Source organism: Asterias amurensis, chromosome 13, assembly GCF_032118995.1.
Source record: "Asterias amurensis chromosome 13, ASM3211899v1".
In the NCBI taxonomy this organism is placed as follows: domain Eukaryota; kingdom Metazoa; phylum Echinodermata; class Asteroidea; order Forcipulatida; family Asteriidae; genus Asterias; species Asterias amurensis.
In genome coordinates this window covers 9,631,054-9,651,431 of record NC_092660.1, presented here as the reverse complement: position 1 = coordinate 9,651,431, position 20,378 = coordinate 9,631,054, and the positions used below count along the sequence as shown (strand labels likewise).

General features: G+C 37.9%; 1 protein-coding gene and 1 pseudogene across 3 annotated transcripts in view; both read right to left on the bottom strand.

The window, feature by feature from the left end:
• Positions 1-4,478: 4,478 nt before the first annotated feature.
• On the bottom strand, positions 4,479-11,328 carry LOC139945910 (uncharacterized; annotated as a pseudogene).
• A 397-nt stretch (positions 11,329-11,725) lies between these two features.
• The window catches only part of LOC139946610 (sodium- and chloride-dependent glycine transporter 1-like), a 43,533-nt gene continuing 34,880 nt past the window's right edge, over positions 11,726-20,378 (bottom strand). For 2 of the 3 annotated variants that reach the window (XM_071944324.1, XM_071944325.1), the window contains one exon: positions 11,726-20,042. In XM_071944324.1, coding sequence (XP_071800425.1) covers positions 19,854-20,042 — 189 coding nt within the window. In that variant the 3' untranslated portion in view covers positions 11,726-19,853. The remainder of the gene's footprint in view (positions 20,043-20,378) is intronic. The other variant, XR_011787278.1, reaches the window with a different exon arrangement.

The window sequence follows — 20,378 nt, the reverse complement described above, 5'->3', positions numbered from 1 at the left end:
TAAGTCCGAGGTCGCCACCCACTGTCAACCTAAAGTGGTCCCACGGCGACCTCCTTCACCAAGCAACAGGTGGCCTGTCTCAAACCAGACAACACACCACTCACAATACACTGACCAGAATGGCTCTTTGTGTAAGGCCCCCCCCCCCCCCCAACCCCAAAATGTTATTAATTGTAAAGTTCCCTTAGACACCTTCCAACCTATAGCCGGCCCTACCCAATGTTTCCAAATTATAAAGCTTCCGTTTGATCCTATCCTTGTCCATCATGATAATTCTCATGCCGTTTGGAAGTGAATGCTTTTCCATAAATATTCTCCATTTTATCTTTTCAACAAGTGAGTCACCTGTCAGAAGGATTTCTAGGAAGTCTGATAACAACGTCGACCAGTGGTTGACACATGGTCGCCTGCGAAACATCAATCTACGGTACTTCACCCATTCAATGCAAATTCGTGAGATTGGTTTCGATTTTGTCCTGGCACCCAGCCTCTTCGACCCTTTCGACCCTGCGTGGCAATGAATGAACCAATCCGGAGAACCCTGCTTTGTACAACACGAAAGTAACCTGACCAAAAAGGGCGGATCGAATGGCGAGTGGGCGGGCGAGGGGCAATGAGTGAACCAATCCGGAGCACCATCTGCGAAACACTGTCCAATGAGTCGCCTGTCAGATAGCCTTGCTCAAGGCAGTCGAATTATTCACTCCGAAAAAAGACCGCCGCTGTATAAAAACCCACCCGTATTCACTGTGCGTAAAACCCACCCGTATTCACTGTGCGTAACATCGCACGACACGATGCCCCCGTACACTATCCGCATGCGGAGGCCGTTAGGCCGACAGCCTTGTAGGATCTGTGTTGAAGCCACTGACCTCATTACTATAATAAGCGAAGAGTTCCCACGGTCAGCTCATTACCATAATGCCCGCGAAAGACGAGACATGTTTACCTCACACACCACCACCACGGACGCATGATAGGGTCCAAAGGTCGTGATAAGGGAAGTGCGTGATTGGACGTCAAAATGAATAATTCATTTGCCTCACATTCTGTGTTGTCTGATAGGTCTGACGAACGATATACATATTCATGAGCTGAATACTAGCATATCCTCGAGCCCCCCCCCCCCCCCAATTCCGTCCACTATTGGAATTTTTTCAATACAACACATTAAAACGGGAAGATACAGACCCGACAAGGCTGTCGGCCTGACGGCCTCCGCATGCGGTTAGTGGTGTACGAGTGCGATGACTTGTGTGAACAGTATTCGTGCGATGTGACAGTGTGTATACGGGTTGGTCATTCGGTGTGATCGCACACACCATGCACAGGGTATACGGCGGGTGGGTTTACAGCTGCGTCTTTTCGGAGCGAATAATGCGACTGCCTTGAGCAAGGCTACCTGTCAGAAAGATTTCTAGGAAGTCTGGTAACAACATCGACCAGTGGTTGACGCACGGTCGCCGCCCAAACTTCCTCCAATCACATGACTTGTAAGTGCGAGTTTGGATCCGGGTTTTGCAGACTTGCAACCCGACGTCTGAAACCACACAAACGTATTGAATTCCACACACACAACCGTGTTGAATTCCACAAGGATGCCATACCACTGGACCTTCTAATTTTCAATTCAAGATGGCGCAGGTTACGCTTTTAATAGTATAGATCAATGATCACATCGAATACAAACTCCTTCTGAAACAACCCCCTCTATTGTTTAGGTTAAGCAAGTAGGGATGGGCGGGGTTACTAATATCTTTCGATGGGTACTACTTCCTTTTGGGTGGGTGTCCGGTTATTGCACCATGGTTAATTATAGTACCCCTTTATTTTGTGGACCAGAGGGTAGGCTCAAAAGATAACACCCACCCAAGACCTAGATCCAGCATGGAGGTAGAATTAGACAGTAACTGGGGCGCTGTATTCTTTTTTTCGAAATTTTGACATATCTGTCATACTAGTAGGCCAATGTCAAATTATTTCGAAAAAGGAGTAAACAGCTCCCCAGTTACTGGGTCTACCCAAGACCTATAATTGCCTACGAGGCAAGGACATTCTCCAAAGGCACTTCTGAAAAATATTAGTTTTATGGAAACTTTAGCTACACAACAAAAGCAATAGCCTCAGTGCACATTTGACCGTATACTAATTTTAAAAGTGGCTTTGGCTACAGAGCTGTGGGCTGCAAAGACCACATTGATAGAGGACTTTTCAGCCATTTATTTTTAGATGCATAATGGCACTTTCAACTGTAATTTTTACATAAAAGTTTTATTTCAGTTTTACATTTCCATTGGCTAGCTGTCATTAAAGATGCTAAGTCAGATTTTTGGCCCCAAACATTGAAAAATAGATTTTTTGAGTGAATTGTATTTCAAAGAGTATCACCCGGCCGCTCCAACGAAAAAAGTTTTACTTTTACTTTTAATGGTCAGGAACCATGACAAAAATTTAAAACGTTTCTTATAAAATAAAACACATAAGAATTGGTCACGTAATATATTGTCGGGATGCGGGATCCCGACTAATTTTGAGCACGTTATTTCACTGCTACTAATAATTGGTGGACTTTTTCGAGCAATGGCTCAAATGAAAGCTTGTAACTTTCTCAACCCCCATCAAAATACCTATTGAATTTTAAGTCAAAATGTTTGGCTCAAATCGGTCAAAAATCTGACATAGCATCTTTTATGGTCCAACGCGGTGAGATGGTCAGTTGTGGCAGTGCTATGGTGAGATCAATGCTCTTGCGCAAACTAATGGTTGCCGACTTCTACTCCCATTGGACTGTAGTCGTGACAGTAGTAGTAGAATACCGCGGGAATCGCGAACAAAACCCATCAAGATTTAATACCGTTTTACATTTCTATTGACTAGCTGCTTGTCGATCTCAGATATTAATGGCCAGATAAATAGTAATTACACTGCAAAGTGTAACCCTGCCCTCCCCCAACCTGCCCAATTTGAAAAACCTGTATCCACCTTCCGGATGAAAAGGCTAAACAACAAAATGTTTTTCATTTGCCTAAAATCTTGACATGAAAACAGTGGAGGCAGGTTCTTCTGCCCCTAACTGCTCTTTAGCTGGATTGGAAATTGCAGTGTTGAGGCATTGCACACTTCCAGAGCATCAGGTATTGATGATTATGAAAACAGACTTTTTACATTTATAACAAAATCCAATCAACATTCCTATTTTCTTGAGGCTCATTTTTAATTCTATTTCCTTCCTCTTAATATGAAAATACAATACAAAGCACTAACACAAAAATACTAACACTATTCTAAACATTATTGTTGTTGATTGGTTTATTTCAGAAATAAAAGCTTCACAGCCTTAGGCCGAGTAAAAAAAAGAAACCAGTTTAGCGTCCGGGTTTTAAAACAAAAACGAGGCATGGGCTTTTTATTTTCAAGAGGGCTGCCATTTTTGTTTAAATTTCAAATATCCATTGTTTTTTTGTACTGTTCAAACACACAATACATAACGAATAAGACACTGAAGAAAAACAAACATAGTACAAAAAATGGAAGGAAGACAGCCTCTTTTTAATGGCTGGCCGTCACATTTTTTCAATTTTGTTTCTTTTTCTGAGATCATTAAAATGTATTTAAAAAAGGAGGAGTTGACCTCTAAACAGGAAGTGGGGGGGGGGGGGGACCGCTAAACATGTTTCTTTTTTAAAAGGAGGCTGAAGTAGAAACAAAATAGGAAGATAAACATTAATTGGTAATCACTTTTAAAATAAATGGCAATACACATTAATTTTTGGTTAGAATCCTACAGCAGGTCCAGTGTTAACTGTGAACATGTCGATGGATAGTCAGGTGTTTTCTCCTAAAGTGGGAGACTGTTTGGCGCTGTCTAAATCCCTTTTCATAAACTCTCTGGTGGTGTCTTATTTAGACTACCCTTTGAGAAAATGCTTTCCCACAAATGTCACAATTACAACCTCTTTCCCAACATTGACTTTCTCATGATTTGCAAGGAGTGATGCATTATTTGTGAAAGCCCTTTTCACAAATATTTTTAACAATTGTTAGTGACAAGAGTGCACTTAAGTAAATTCTTTGTTCTAAAAGGTGGACAAACTCTGGTCATTTAACACAGAGCTTCTTCAAGTGAAAAAACTTTGTGTGTTCATCTGCAGTGTGGACAAGTTCACAGTGTTGCTTCAATTCAAAGTCAAGGCGGCTCCACAAATGTCACGGGACCAAGTTCTCTCAAATAAATAACAAGCAGATTTGGTTGAGAGGAAGATTTCTTTCAGAAGTTTTTTCTGCAGTGTGCTGGAAGATGACGGATCAGTTGGCTTTGGTGGCTGAAAGCTTTTCCAAGAGTTTCACAAATTGACGGTTTCTTGTCAATGTGGACACACTTATGGCATGTCAGTGACGAGTTAAACAAGAAAGGTTTTCCACAGAAATCACAAACAATGAATTCTCTCCAGTGTGGACACGCTGATGGCATGTCGATGACGATTAATGCAAAAATGCTTTTCCAAAGATATCACACACAAGTTTTGTTTTTTCTCTAGTATGGCACGTTGACGGTTAGTTGCGCTAACAGATTTTGTAAAGACTTTTACCACAAATGTTAAGTTCACAGTGCTTGAGGACTTCAAAGGTCACAGTGTTACGTCACTTAGCTGCAGATAATGAAGAAAAACATAATAAATATACAATATGACAATGTAGTAGGCTTTAAAATCAAAACTCATTGAAAAGGTAATTTCTAAAGTGTCAAAAGTTTGCTGGCAAGATGCTGAGACAGGTGAATGGTTTTAGTCAGTCTTGAGATGAGAATAGTTATTTTATGACCATTTTATGAATAAATGACAAGTTTTGTGGGTAGTGCACACAATGAAAGTATAGTAGTTCCAGTCAGCTATAGTGTCCCAAGATGCATTGATGTGTGAATGCTGGGGGAAGCTGGCGTTCGGTGAGCTCGTGTAAGAGGTTCGACTGGATGAGTAGTTGAGTACAACAGGGAAAAACCCAAGTCAGGTAATTAAATACACCAAGTTTCTCTCCAATGTAAACCCAACATCAAGGTGATGCTATTATGAGAATGCTTTCCCTGAAATGTCACAAACAAAAAATGGTGTCTTGTGTTTGGCAAAAGTGGCTTAAAGTGAAAAAGTCACAAATTAAAGTCACCTGGAAGTGGTATTTTGTCAAAATAAAGCTTTTGTCACTATAATATGTGTTTGATGAGTGGAATATGAATATAAACAATTAACTAAGGTTTAAAAAAATTAGTTTCCATGTTATTTACAAATTTGAAAAAAAACCTGACCCGAGAGGGCGCTGTTTTTGACGTCAATCGAGGCGCGATGAATCACATACATAAAAACATGCCCTCAAAGTTGAAACAATACCCAATTTTTTTCACGTTAGGCAAATTCTCCTTTAGGTTCGTTACGTCTTTCAGGTACCTTCTTCGACTTCCCACTAGCTGGAAAAAATTATTGGGATGGCATCATGTTTTAGAAAAGAAATTTTCTCTATATGTCAAAATGTGTAGTGTATACCGGATTCTCGAAGCATGATGGCTCGAAGTGTTTGCTGCACAGCGCTGGAAAAACGTCAGACCGGACCACTTTGCAAACTGACACCATCTTTAGTTGACACCTGGTCGACATTGCCGGAAAAATGCAAGAAAAAACCTTTTTCAAAACGTACAAACTCAGACTAGGACTTGAATGTATAACTTGCACTTACGTGTGTTCGATGTTCGATCGAGGCAAAGTCTTCCTCGATTGACGTCACAATAGGGGTAGGCGAAGTCACCCCCACACAACTTTATTTAATTTGTTTAACATATAAATCATTAAAAACAATTACTCAAAAAATTTCATTGTTCAGGAATATACTCTAATGTTTGAAAAAAAAAATTCTATTTCCAGGCGACTTTAATGGATTTTCTCAAAAGTGGACATGTTTAACATTTAAGTTAATGGTTTGTGAAATGCTTTTTCACAAAGTATGCTTACCACAAAGTCACAAACAAATTGTTTATCCAGTGTGGATTCTCTGGTGTCTGGATAGGTATCTTTTTGTGGCAAAAGCTTTTCCACAAAGGTCACAAACAAATGGTTTCTCTCCAGTGTGGATTCTATGGTGGTTGGATAGGGTGGTTTTATGTGCAAAAGCATTTCCACAAATGTCACAAACGAATGGTTTCTCTCCAGTGTGAACTGTCGAGTGGTTACTTAGATTTCCTTTTTGAGAAAAAGATTTTCCACAAATGTCACAAACAAATGGTTTCTCTCCAGTGTGGACACGGTTATGTTGAGTTAAAACAGTTTTCTGTCTAAAAGAATCTCCGCAAATGTCACAAACGAAAGGTTTCTCTCCAGTGTGGATTCTATGATGGTCATATAGGGTCCTTTTAAGGGCAAAAGCTTTTCCACAAATGTCACAAACAAATGGTTTCTCTCCAGTGTGGACCCGCTGATGTTGAGTTAAGCCACTTTTCTCCCTGAAGGAATCTCCACAATAGTCACAAACAAATGGTTTCTCTCCAGTGTGGCCACGATGATGTTGATTTAAAGCAGCTTTCTGTCTAAAAGAATCTCCACAAAGGTCACAAACGAATGGTTTCTCTCCAGTGTGGATTCTATGGTGGTTGGATAGCGTGTTTCTATGGGCAAAAGCTTTCCCACAAATGTCACAAACGAAAGGTTTCTCTCCAGTGTGGATTCTATGATGGTTGGATAGCGCTTTACTATGGGCAAAAGCTTTTTCACAAATGTCACAAACGAATGGTTTTTCTCCAGTGTGGACACGGTTATGTCGAGTTAAAGCAGTCTGCTGTCTGAAAGAATCTCCGCATATGTCACAAACAAAAGGTTTCTCTCCAGTGTGGATTCTATGATGGTTGGATAGCGTTTTACTATGGGCAAAAGCTTTTCCACAAATGTCACAAACGAATGGTTTCCCTCCAGTGTTGACACGCTTATGTTGAGTTAAATTAATTTTCTGCCCGAAAAAATCTCTACAAATGTCACAAACAAAAGGTTTCTTACCAGTGTGACCTCTGGAGTAAGTACTTAGATTGCCTTTTTGAGATAATGCTTTCCCACAAATGTCACAAACAAATGGTCCCTTTCCAGTGTGAACTCTTTGATGCCTTCTCAGTTTGTCTTTATTAGAGAAAGACTTATTACAATTGTCACCGACAAATTCAAATCGCTTCTTCTTGCAATTCATTTTCAAAAGTGTGAGTGGAGAATGATCGAATTTACATCAGTGTCTGAAGTAAATAGTAGTTGACGACTTCAAAGGTCACAGTGTTACATCACTTATCTGCAGATAAAGATGAAAAAACATTATTTCTATGACAATAGTAGGCTTTGGAAATCTATCAATCAATCAAAAGTCGTTTAGATACATAGTAGTGCCCAAATTTGCTGGTAAGGTACTGAGGGACAATGGTTTAGTAAGTCTGCTGGAAATGGTGGCCTTTAAAATGAAATGAGTGAGCTGGCATTTCTCTAATTTGTACAGTAAACTTATTCCACATTTTTGGGTAGTTCAGAAAATGATCTCTGTGAAAAAGATGAATAAAGCACTTTGACAAATTTCGCCTAATAATTATATTGCACTAATATTTGTGATTGTATATTTGGTTTGCGGTAACACCATGTGTGTGTCTATTTGCCAGGTAGAGTTTGTTCTTTAGAGAACTGTCTGCTTTATTCTACTACCGCGGAGCAGATGTCACGGGGTTCAGGAGACTTCTCAGTTCTGAAAAGAACTGTCCTGCTATTTATGATATTATTAATAATAACTTATTATAACAGGATCAAGCCTTTTATGGGACTGGGGTCTTAAATAAATTTAACATAAAAATGAGGCACCACGCAGTGTGAAAATCTAACTTTTTTAACTGGGTGCCTAGTTTGTATTTGCACATGTGCCAAGTTTGCAAGGTGCCGAGGTTGAAAGGTGCCGAGTTTGCAAGGTGCCGAGTTTGCAAGGTGCCGAAGTGACCGGTACCCCTATTGTAGTATACTAATTTCTACCTCCATAATAGACTCAGTGACTGGGGCGCTAGATTCCTTTTTGAAGTTTTGACATTTAGCGGTCTGACCGATAATGTCAAAATTTCGAGAAAAAAAGAATCTCCTTTAAACTGCGCAAGGGATTGGAGAAAGTCGACAGCAAGAAATTCTTTAGTACAGCTAGAAACACCAGCACAAGGGGCCTGCACTCTCATTGTATCAGAGAAGGTCCTGTTTTCAAGGTGTCCCTAAAATCGTGGCAAATCTTTTACCTCTCTGTGCGCAATGTAAACAGTCCGATAAACAATTAACTAAGATTTTAAAAAATTAGTTTCCATGTTATTTACAAATTTGAAAATAAGCCCGACCAGAGAGGGCGCTGTTCGTGATGTCAATCGAGAAAATGAATTGCATGCAATGCCAACACAACATAGTGACATTGGCACAAGCTAAAAACATGCCCTCAAAGTTGAAACAACACCTGATTCTTTTCATGTTAGGTAAACGCTCCTTTAGGTTCGTTACGTCTTTCAGGTACCTTCTTCGACTTCCCCACTAGCCTGAAAAATTGTCGGGATGGCGTCATCTTTTAGAAAAGAACTTTTCTTATCGTGTCAAAATGTGTAGTGTATTCCGGATTCTAGAAGTAAGACGGCTTAAAGTGTTTGCTGCACAGCGCTGGAAAAGACTAGTAAACTGAGCCTATCTTCAGTTGTTTTGCTGCATCCAGCAGTAATACACCTGGCCGACCTTGCCAGAAAAATGCAAGAAAAACCTTTTTCGAAACGTACAAACTCACGACTAGGACTTGAATGTACTTGCAGTACGTGTGTTCAATGTTACAGTAGTGTGTTTGATGTTCGATCGAGGCAAAGTCTGCCTCGATTGACGTCACAAAAGGGGTAGGCGGAGTCACCCCCACACATTTTTTTTTTACATATTATAAATCGTTTAAAAAAATTATCAGTGTGTGGTGTGAAATTTTCAACCATAAAGTTTTAGTTTATGTCTGCATACTTAATATAAACAAATGAAGATAATTATTAGTGCATCGATTGATATATATCGCACATAGAGCTATAATATTGACTAGAGCGCTACTGCGCTAACACCCCGTTATACACGCACTAAGGTTTTGAAGCCGTGTGGGCATATCCATGTTTATGTACAAACCAATACAAAGCTTGTAATTTTGTACGGCAATTGTACGGCTATTTGCATGATAGTACAGTGCGTTTGTTCTTTTATTTGTGTCATCGAACAAAAAATGCAGCAAATGTAAACGCACAATCCGAGTTGATGAGCGTACAAACTGCGAGCGTCATGTGCGTCATGTTTAAAAGGCGCGTATACTTTTTTTAGTACGTCAATCAAGGCGAACTTACAGTTTTCATAGCGCGGAAGTACGCAAATGGATGTCGCGTATGTAAGCGCCCACGCCGAATGTAAAAAAAAATCGCGACAATGTGTGTTCTCCTAAAATTAAGATCGTTCTGTAATCACGCAAAACATCAAACATGTCTGCGCCCAGGGTGGCTTCAAAACGCAGAGCAAGTTAGCGCTCTAGTCAATATAGCTCTATGATATCGCATCATTATTTTTTTTCCAAATTCAAAGAAAAAGGAATAATACCGTGAAAACTGGTAAGAGGAGGATACAAGCCGACTCTCAACAAAAACATTGGGTCAGCAAGAAGGAACTTCTTTTGGAAAAGTCTCCCACACAAGACAAAGTAGTAAATGCCAAAACAGTGTCAACATTCAAGAAAGAGCTTGATGCATATTGGAAGGAATCAATAATAGGATCACAAAGGCATAAGCCTAAACAATTTCTCATATCAATCGTAAGACAAGTAAGTAATATAACTTAAAAGCGTAAAGCATCCATGGAGGTACTCCATCCATGATATTGTAGCGTCATACATTATCGACCCTCATATGTTTTCGAACCCCAACTTTGATTCCTGTTTACCGCGATATTGTGCAAGCTGCACCGGTGACAGAAGCTATGCAGTTTACTCAGGCTTAATCATGCTGAGAATAAAGTTTCCTGTCGTTGGTTATGCTCAAACATTTATAAAATGATTGATTTTTGGTACAAATCACTAGTGCATTATTATGCAAACATTCAAATGAGTCAAAGAAACATCATCCAACCTATTAAGTTAAAAACAAAGTTATTATCTGTTAGATTGAGTTTCATTCTGCTTTAGTCACTAGATGGATCACATGAGGTGGTTTCTATTTTGGATTTGTGCCAATATGGGCAAAAAATTAAAATATTTTAAGTGAAAATGACAACAACAAAAAATTGTAACTGCATACTGTAATTAATTCTGATAAGCGTATAATTAAGTCTACATTAAAGAGAAAATATCATAGATTGGTTTCTTATCTCCTGAAACCAAACATTACTGGTCTGAAATGGAGGAAAACGGATTGGTATGAAGTGTGTGTGCTTCAAAAAAAAAAACAAGGGGTGGGGTGTTTTACTTTCATGCCAATTATGATTATGATATCTCTGGATTCTAATATAGTAGTTAAATTTGTTAAGAATAATATTTTTGGTTTATTTTGCACGCCATACTAGCTTTGGAATATTCAATAAATTAAATAACCAACCAATGAAAGGTGTGAAAACATATGACGTTGCTCCAACCAATGTCGTGCATGCATAAGCACTGTTGATAATGGCGGACTGTCTCTCGCAACGTAAAACCAAAACTTAAAAAATTTCAACACACCATGAAGTGAAAGAGTTTAATTGTTAAAAATTTGGATAGAAACCAAATAAGGATAAGTAAGTAGGTGTGTAGTAGACCCAGTAACTGGGGCGCTGTACTCCTTTTCAACAATTTTTGACTTTATCTGTCGTACTAGCTAGTACGACAGATAAAGTCAAAAATTGTTGAAAAGGAGTACAATTTTTGACTTTATCTGTCGTACTAGCTAGTACGACAGATAAAGTCAAAAATTGTTGAAAAGGAGTACAGCGCCCCAGTTACTGGGTCTAGGTGTGTAGTAACCCTGAAAACACATGACACCAGGAATCAGGATAGGATCATTCTTGTTTTGACTTACAACTACAAGACGAAATGCCATTGACAAATCTTGCCTACAACCGACTACTGTGACAAAATGCACACTTAATTTTGTCCATTTGTCCACCAAAAAAAGCAAAACAACAACATACCTTTCCTACAGTACAATTCTATTTCTAGGTAGATGTAAATTTGATAGGAGACTGCTTTTGAACCGCCGAGTCGTCGTGCAGCGGCATGCAGCATGTGAAGAATCATCGAATACAAACTCCTTCTGAACCCCCACCTCCGCCCCTCTGTTGTTTAGGTTTAGTAAGTCGGGGATGGGTGGGGTTACTACTGCCCTTTTTGGTGGGGGCAACTTGCACTTCTTTTGGATTGGGGGCCAGGCAATAGCTGGGTGGGTGTGGGGGGGGGGGGGGGGGGGGGAGGAAACAGGACATTTTCATTTTGCACAGGCCACTTCTGGAAAATCTTAGTCGACTCTTTGGGAAACTTTTGTACAGGACCTTTAAAGCAACAATTTCAAAACAAAATCCAAGTTCTTTAACATTGACTTTTCTGTCATATTATTATAGTCTATCAAAAACGTCTAAATATTTGTTATGACATCAAATGACTGTGAGCAACAATTATACACATGACAACTGTTACTAAATTATTAACACGCACACAATTTTGTTATCAACGGCAACACTTTTATTCTTCATTAAAATGTCCAGAATACTAGTATCAATCCGTTTAATTGGCTAAGAATAACTTGTTTACAAAGTTCTTTCCAATTGTCTACAATCGATCTTTAAAAAAGAAAGCAAACAAAACAGATTTTAAAAATGCCACCATTACGGTTAACAAGTATTTATATTCGATAAACAATTCTCGCTACGATTTTATTTTAGAAAATTGCTGAAAGAAAAATACACTGTTTAAAGACATCACAATCTGTATCATCAGACAATAAGGACAAACAAAGTGCAATCCAAGCCATTTCCAAATATTTTAAATGATATGATTCAATGTTTTATTATTTACAAAATAGGCCTGGATAAGAGTAACCCCCACCCCCCAACAAAATTATTTTTAACAGACATAAATCAATGTAAAACCATCTTAGTTACGATCAATGACAAAACTGGGGCTCAAAAGAGGGGAGGAAACAGGACATTTTCATTTTGCACAGGCCACTTCTGGAAAATCTTAGTCGACTCTTTGGGAAACTTTTATACGGTCTGGCCCCTGTTTTGTGCATAGAAACAGTACCTATGACTGCTATGGTGCACAAGGACCTGATCCAAGATGGCGCCAGTTTGATAGAGTCTAAACCACAGCTTTGGATTCAGCTTCAGGCCGTCTGAAGCCCTGAGCACGTTTGTGCAAAGCATGCTCAAAATGTCCAAACAGTCACGACAATCTAGCCTGAGTTGAATCTAGAGTCGAAGCCGTGGTTTCGAAAAGGGCCTATAATTATAAGCATATTTACAAGAGAGCAGAATTTTGGGGTGTATTTTCTTCAAAGATGTTCTCATTTTACGACCACAACAAACAGCAAATGAAATAGGGCATTTATGCAGGGGCCTAAAAGCTCTTGAACAAATTATCAAGTAATTTTTTACAGCAGATGCCTTTTTCTTTTTACACACTGTCCCAACCAATCGACAAAATGTCTGACTGCAAAAGTTGTCAGCTAGAAATAATCATGCTATTTCTGTATTCTTGATAGCTAAATGATAGCTTGGTTATTTATAAATTTCAGTTTTGAGTGATGCACCTTCTCGACAGAAAGAAGTCGCGAATAAATTTGAATATTGATGAATCTTGAGATCATGTGAACAATTTCTATAGAAAGAATTAACCATGAAGATGCTCTCATGTAAACCTAATGCTATAATGAGGTCATGTTGGCAACTGAGGTCATGGTGATGACCCCATGAGATTATAATGACCTTGAGGTCACAATTGAGGTCACAATTAAGCATATAGAAACATAGACTTTGTTTAGAAATCTTAAGTATCAACATGACTCTACAATAACCTGATTTCTTTTCCACTTTTAACACAAAAAAACAAGGAAAAAAAGAAAACAATGTTGAAAAATATTGCCATTAACTAATAAGTTTATTATATATGTATGTACAATGACTGCCTATTATTCAGAAGACAAAGAAGGTCTCTGATTTAGAAACTTAAAAGAGTTTTGCAAAAGGCGAGCTCCTTTAACCAACGTCTGGTTATTAACAAATAAATAGTTATTATTTGTATTCTTTAAAGCTACATGAAAAAACAAACAAACCCAACACACTGTTAACCAAATCAGCGCAGGAATTCACACTAAGAATTCACACTATTCACAACCAAATTCAAGGTATCTTTATGCAAAGAAAATGCGAGTTCAAATCAAAATAATAAAATGATTTTAAAAACAAAAAAGGCACAACTGAGCAATGAGGATGTGCCTCAAGATTTCGGGGGGGGGGGGAGATAAAGAGTTTAAAACAAAACATACTTGTTAAAGATGAATGGTTTGAGAATAAACAAACCTACTCATTTACAGAAACTCTCAACCAAGGGAATAAATTAAAGTTCTGAATGAATACCAGTTTACATGGTGTTAATGACGCAAAATGCCGCAACAAAAGGGAACATCTTTACAACTAGGAGCACCAACTCTCTGTTAGAGAAACAAAGACATTCATCTCAGTGAATGCTGTCTCGTTCATCAAAGGGGAGTGTTCAAATGTGACTTAAGGAACACTTAAGAAACCCTTAAAGTGTTCCCAAAGTATGGAACACTTCCAGTTTTCCTAACAAAACGCTACGCTTTCAGTGTTCTCAAAGCAACACTTTATTTTGTCCAAATTTGTTTAGTGTTTCCAGTTCAAGTTTTTTTTATGGTAAGGGCATTTCAGCGTAATAGTATATTCCACATTGATAATGTAATAATATGCATTACTGTACAACCATATATTTATGAAAAGGCATTCTAATAAGTTATTAAAAAAAAAAAAAAAAAAACGACAAACTTATAGCTAACTATTTATAACCAAACACCTTGAAAGTTAGGCCTCCAAAACATTACAATTCTTATAACCACTGCAGCACCAATGAAAGCAGACATACATGTATTACGGACATTTATAAATCAGCAGGTTAATCAAGATTTGACTTAAGAGCTTTGCATTTAGTAATGGTGAGAATTTTTTGAACGATTCGATGAGTACACTCATTTCTGTACTTATTAAAGGCAGTGGACACGTGGTAATTACTCAAAATAATTATCAGCATAAAACCTTACCCAGTAACCAGTAATGGGGAGAGGTTGATAGTATAAAACATTGCGAGAAACATCTCCCTCTGAAGTGACAAAGCTTTTGTGAAAGAAGTAATTTTCCACGAATTTGATTTTGAGACCTCAGATTTAGAACTTGAGGCCTCAAAATCAAGCATCTGAAAGCACACAACTTCGTGTGTAATGGTGTTTGTTTTTTTCTTTCATAGTTATCTCGCAACTCCGGGGATTAATCGAGCTCAAATTTCCACAGGTTTGTTATTTTATGCATATGTTGAGATACACCAAGTGAGAAGACTGGTCTTGTGTCCAGTGTCTTTAAATGCAAAATGCATGTGCATCTCAAGCACAAAAACAATGGTATGGTTTGAATTGATCAAAGTTATTGTGACTGTTAGTTTATCAAAGTAGAAAACTTATAGTAACAGATTGACCAATCAGGTGAAAGATCTCATAGCATCAATATAAAATGGCAGATCAATAAAAAGTTTGAAAACCAACGTAAACAGTCTTTTGACCAATCAATGGTATGTCCTTCTGTTCGTCACATCACATTGACCAATCAAAATCTATATAATGATGGCTATTTTGGGGGATTTAGTTGAACCATTGATTTCAAAAACTGATTGACAGTAAATTTTGGCAAGTAGATGCCTCAATCCTTTTTTAGCAGTTGTAAAAATGTGTAGTTTTTCTTTTTAAAATAGACTGTCTGAAAGAGATTCAATAGCTCAGCTGATTATGGTTAGAATTTGTTCGTCTTTTCTATTTAAGTTTCATATTAACACGGGACCATACATATACTTGGTAGAAAAAGGTGAAGTAGTCTTGTCAGTGGAAGGGATTGTCGAAGATTTTATATAAAAGTAACATGTGTTTTCTCACACAGCCCCAAGTCCAAGTAAAGTAAACGTTGTGTTTCCAGTGAGAAGGTTTACATTTTCCTCTGGCTAATATTATAAAATTAGTTTGATGCATGCATGCAGAACATGTGCACATGCAATATTTTAAAATATGAAGCGAACTTGATTTTGTGTTCAACTTATTCCTTTTGGAATTCTGAAGAAAAAACATACAAATCCAGGCTCTGATTTTTGACAGCTTTTTGGGTCAGTTTGGAAACACAACATTTTGTCTTTAAGACCAAAGGAGAGTGGTTAATTTCTTTGTCTCTTTATAATATTTACAAAAGTATAGACCCTACATGAAGGAACATCTTGCATATTCACCTATACGCAATTGTTGAAAGTGAAAACACAAAAATGACCACTAAACACTTCTCATATTATATATACAAGTATTTATAAGTTCTCGTTCATTATTTTGCATTGTCCAATTTCAGCAGTGACTTGCATTGCCTTTTTATACAAACTTGAAAAGAAAAAAAGTATTCTCTAAACCCTACAAAGAATAAGAAAACAACAAATTATAGAATGAAAATTAATCCTACAAACAAAATTGCGGTAAGCCTTATGCTTTTTTAAGGCACGATATCGAAGGGCGGGGCAGCAACTTAAAAACAACTATTTAACACAGAGTAGTTTTTGGGGACATCTTAGAGCTTTCCAAAGCAGAAGATGTTTTTCTAAACCAGAAGTTTTTTAGTGGGAACCCAAAACGGAATACACAGGATTTAACCCAAAAAGAAAAATCATACAATATGAACATTTCAATAAAATCACTTGATTAAGTAATGTCGTCAGCATGCATCAAATATTATCACCATAACCTGTACAAATGTCTATGAACTGTACACAACCAGGGATCTTTCTTTATAACACCTTTTAAAAAAAAATAGTCTAACAAGTATGGATAACACAGCTTCAAACCTAGACAATGGATTAAAAGACCAAGAATAATCTCAAAATCCAATAAACCCATAGAGTTATATATAAGAACTAGAGAGCGCACTTGCCTATATACGCGCCCCGGCATGCGCGCAGGCGGCCATTTTCTAAGTTGACAAAACTGACATCTCAAAGCGTGTGTTTGTGCGGCCATTTTGTAAGTTGAACAAACAGCATCGCGTGAGCGTTCAATAAAAAAAACCCTCAAACGTGTATTTCATATTCAACGCGCGTGCAGAGTGACGCGCTTGTCATCTTGCCGTCCCGTGGCGTTTGTGCACGAAGCATCACTCGTGCGCCCTCTAGTTCTTATATATAACTCTGTGAATAAACCCTACTTTTTCCATGAAGCATTTGTACTGAATAGACTGGTGCCCTTCATTCTTTTTGCATTACTTTGAGCAATTTTCCATTGACAGTAAAGATGAAAATAGCCAGTGTGGCCATTAGACCCCTTCAGTTCAGAAAAAAAAATAAAAGTTCACAGATTTACAAATAACTTACAGGGTTTACAGAAGGCAATGGTGAAAGACTTCTCTTGAAATATTTTTCCATGAAATGCTTTACTTTTTGAGAAAACAGCAAAACAATATAATTTCTCGTTAACGAGAATTACGGATTTATTTTAAACACATGTCATGACACGGCGAAACAAGGGTGGGTTTTCCCGTTGTTTTCTCCCGACTCCGATGACCGATTGAGCCTAAATTTTCACAGGTTTGTTATTTGATATAGAAGTTGTGATACACAAAGTGTGGGCCTTGGACAACACTGTTTACCGAAAGTGTCCAATGGCTTTAAGTTGGATGTCTTTACAGTGCTCACTCAGGTGTTGTTTTATTTATGTTCAAGAACAGCTAACCATTCAAATTCAGTCAAATCTAACTTACAAAATTATCTTCTGCAGATAAGTTTTGTTCTTTATACGACTCCCTTTTCCCTAAAATAAAAAGACACTTCTGATGCTATTGCCCATAATTTTAAACGTTTCGATCACCTTAAATACGCACAACACTATAGTCGCACAGGGACACTGTCTCCCAAAATAGCACAACTGAGATAATTTTGACGACATCGGGAGAATTAGGCCAATACACACTATTACGTACATGTACTTCCGTCTAAGAAAATAAACTTTCGATAAATAATTAGACCGTGAGAACTACAGAAAAGGAAACTCAGTAAGACTTGAACACAATTTATTACCCTGTTTCTCCTTTACACTTGCTAAGTTTATTTTACAGGTTTGTAGAATACAACTATTTGTAGAATACAACCTTTAAACTTAAGAAGCAAGTTATGTTGCATTGATTTTCAACTTAGCTTTATGCCTTTAAGAAGTTTTTTAAAACATGTATGAAATGTCTATAGAGGCAAACACACTAACATTGATATTTCTCCAGATATAATTATTTTTATATTTACCATCAGTTAAAGGCAGTGGACACTATTGGTAATTACTCAAATGAATTATTAGCATAAAACCTTACTTGGTAGTACAAAACCTTCTGAGAAACGGCTCCCTCTGAAGTGGAGTAGTTTTCGAGGAAAGAAGTTATTTTCAACAAACTTGATTTCGAGACCTCAAGTTTAGAACTTGAGGTCTCGAAATCAAGCATTTGAAAGTACACAACTTCGTGTTACAAGAGTGTTTTTTGCTTACATAGTTATCTCACAACTCCGAGGACCGATCAAGCTCAAATTTTGACAGGTGTTTTACGTACATGTTGAGATACAGCAAGTGAGAAGACTGGTCTTTGACAATTACCAATAGTGTCCAGTGGCTTTAATGAGCTGGGGAAACAAAAGTAATTATTTCAAAACTGCGAGGAGAGTTTAGAGTAGAATGTAAAAATCTTTTTTAAATTTTTTATTTTGGTTTTAAATTTTTTTACTGAATGTTTAGGCCAAAATGACCAACATTGTTTTATTCATTTTTTTGGGCATTCCCAAAAAGGTGAGGTATTTTGTATTTTACAGTAATGCCACCAGCTTTAAAGGGAAATGTTTAAGATAAATTTATACCATAACATAACCCCGACGTCTATTTACATAAGATATTAATATTTCATAGGGCTCACCTTGCCCCCCCCCCCCCAAAAAAAATCCAGATTCAAGAAGTGTTCTTCAAAGTAAATCATAAAAGCAAAATAAAACAAACAAAAAAACTAAAAGCTAAAATAAAATTTACATGAGTATCGTATTCGACTACGCACAAAAATATTAACATATTTCGTATATACCACATTGGTTTTTAGAAGCTCTGTCCTAACTTCTACCCGTTTTCTAATTTAACTGGCTCAATGATCATTTCCAGTTGGTTGGTTCAGCACATAATCCAAGAGGAAAACAATCATAACAAAACTACACTGTGTGTTATGGCTCTTTTCAAAATAATGGCTCCGTCTTTGGATTCGGCTTCAGGCTCTGTCCTCTCGTCTGAAGCCCTAAGCGGGTACGAAATCACCGCGTGAATTGTCAAAACAACCGCGGGGCCAAGCTAGCCTGAGCTAAATCCAAAGTCAAAGCCGTGGTTTCGAAAAGGGCCTGTAACTGCAGTTAAAGACATTGTTGCGAAGTTCATGAAGGAGACACACACCCAGACCTATTCTTATGTAATGGATTTACTTCAATTTTCAGGCGCACAGACCAGGGGTCAATATACTGTCTCTGCTTACCACAGGACTCTGTGCTAACAGTCTCAACTTCCAGCAAGCTATATAGTATTGTGAGGTATGTAGGAACCTTGCTTGCCTGTAAAATACATTGAAATTAAGCTTCTTCTTTTTTACTTGCCTAGCAATCTCCAAACATTTAGGGGCGATTGTTTTTCTGGTTGAAATCAAGTACCAGATTCATTTTTTTTTTTTCAACAAAAAAACCCAACTGATAATAACAATCTTACTTGCAGCAGGACTAAAACCCTAAGCTCTCTCAGGCAGGGTATATTGTTTGAAGCGTAGTGACGTAAGTTGACGTATGCTTACTAATATACATTTTCTAAAAACCCAAAGTTTTAAAACATCAGAGTACGTCCGTTATTGGGTGATAGCTCCTTATCAAACCAATGGTGTGCACATCCTTCATCCTCAACCATCACATAAATATTTTGCTTTTAATAATCCCCAACAATGCCTTTAACAGCAACACACACAAATTTAATAACAGTATTCCAAAGATAAATCTCTTTAAAAAAAAAAAAAATTGCGTTAACCTGTTTTGGAAGATATACTAGGTTTTGGTTACCATTGAGCTAATCCTGTTGAAACCGGATCAAACTGTAACTACTGTGATTGGGCAGAACTGATCTTATTCCCAAGTTTTTCTCTGAGCAGCAAAGTGTAGTTTCAAAACGCCGAATTCCTCAGGCACCTTCCCAGAGGTAAATCTTCAGCATCAGATCTAATACAGGAGACACCAGCGTACGCCTACTCAAATGGAGGTGAGTTCTCTAGTGAACAATCGCTCAGAATGGTGCCACAAAAGTATCCTTGACAAAAAATGGCAGTATTGTTCAGGGGTTGTTCAATTTGTTTCTGGCTCCTGACCCTGACTCACTCATATTTCTCAGTCAGAAATCAAGGACGCCATTGTTCTCGACGGAGACTCCTTCATATTTGTTTTCTCCGAGAAGGTCCTCCACAATAGCTTTTTAAAATTGTGTAAAGCGGTTAGACCATAGACTCGTCAGCATTAGCAGGGGAGTATTTCACGTCGTTATCAGCGTATTTATCCGAGTCTGGTTCCAAGACTCCACCCATTTCCGTTCCATGTGATTTATGCACGTTCATCGCCTCCAGGCGGTGGCTTTTCAACGCGGGACCCCATGAGGGATGTGATGTGGTGGCTTGCCTGAAGCGCTGTGGATAACAAACAGAAAAGCCTCTTTTCATTAGTTTGAAATTACCTCGATCAGCTTACTAGAAAGACTTCTTGGGACACTTATTCGAGAGTACATTTAGTCGGACTTTGACTCAACCTGTGAGACACATTTCCAAAAGTTGGAACCATCTGATTGAATCGGATAATTAAGTATTCAAGGACCGTGCCGTTAGAACACCAAATTGTTCCATTTGAATGTTCAACTACTAGCGGGCATATTGGGTCCAGAAGGATTTGTCCTGGGCCCCAATTTCACAGAGCTGCTAAGCACAAAAACTTGCGTAGCATGAAATTTGTTTCATATTGCTTGTTAC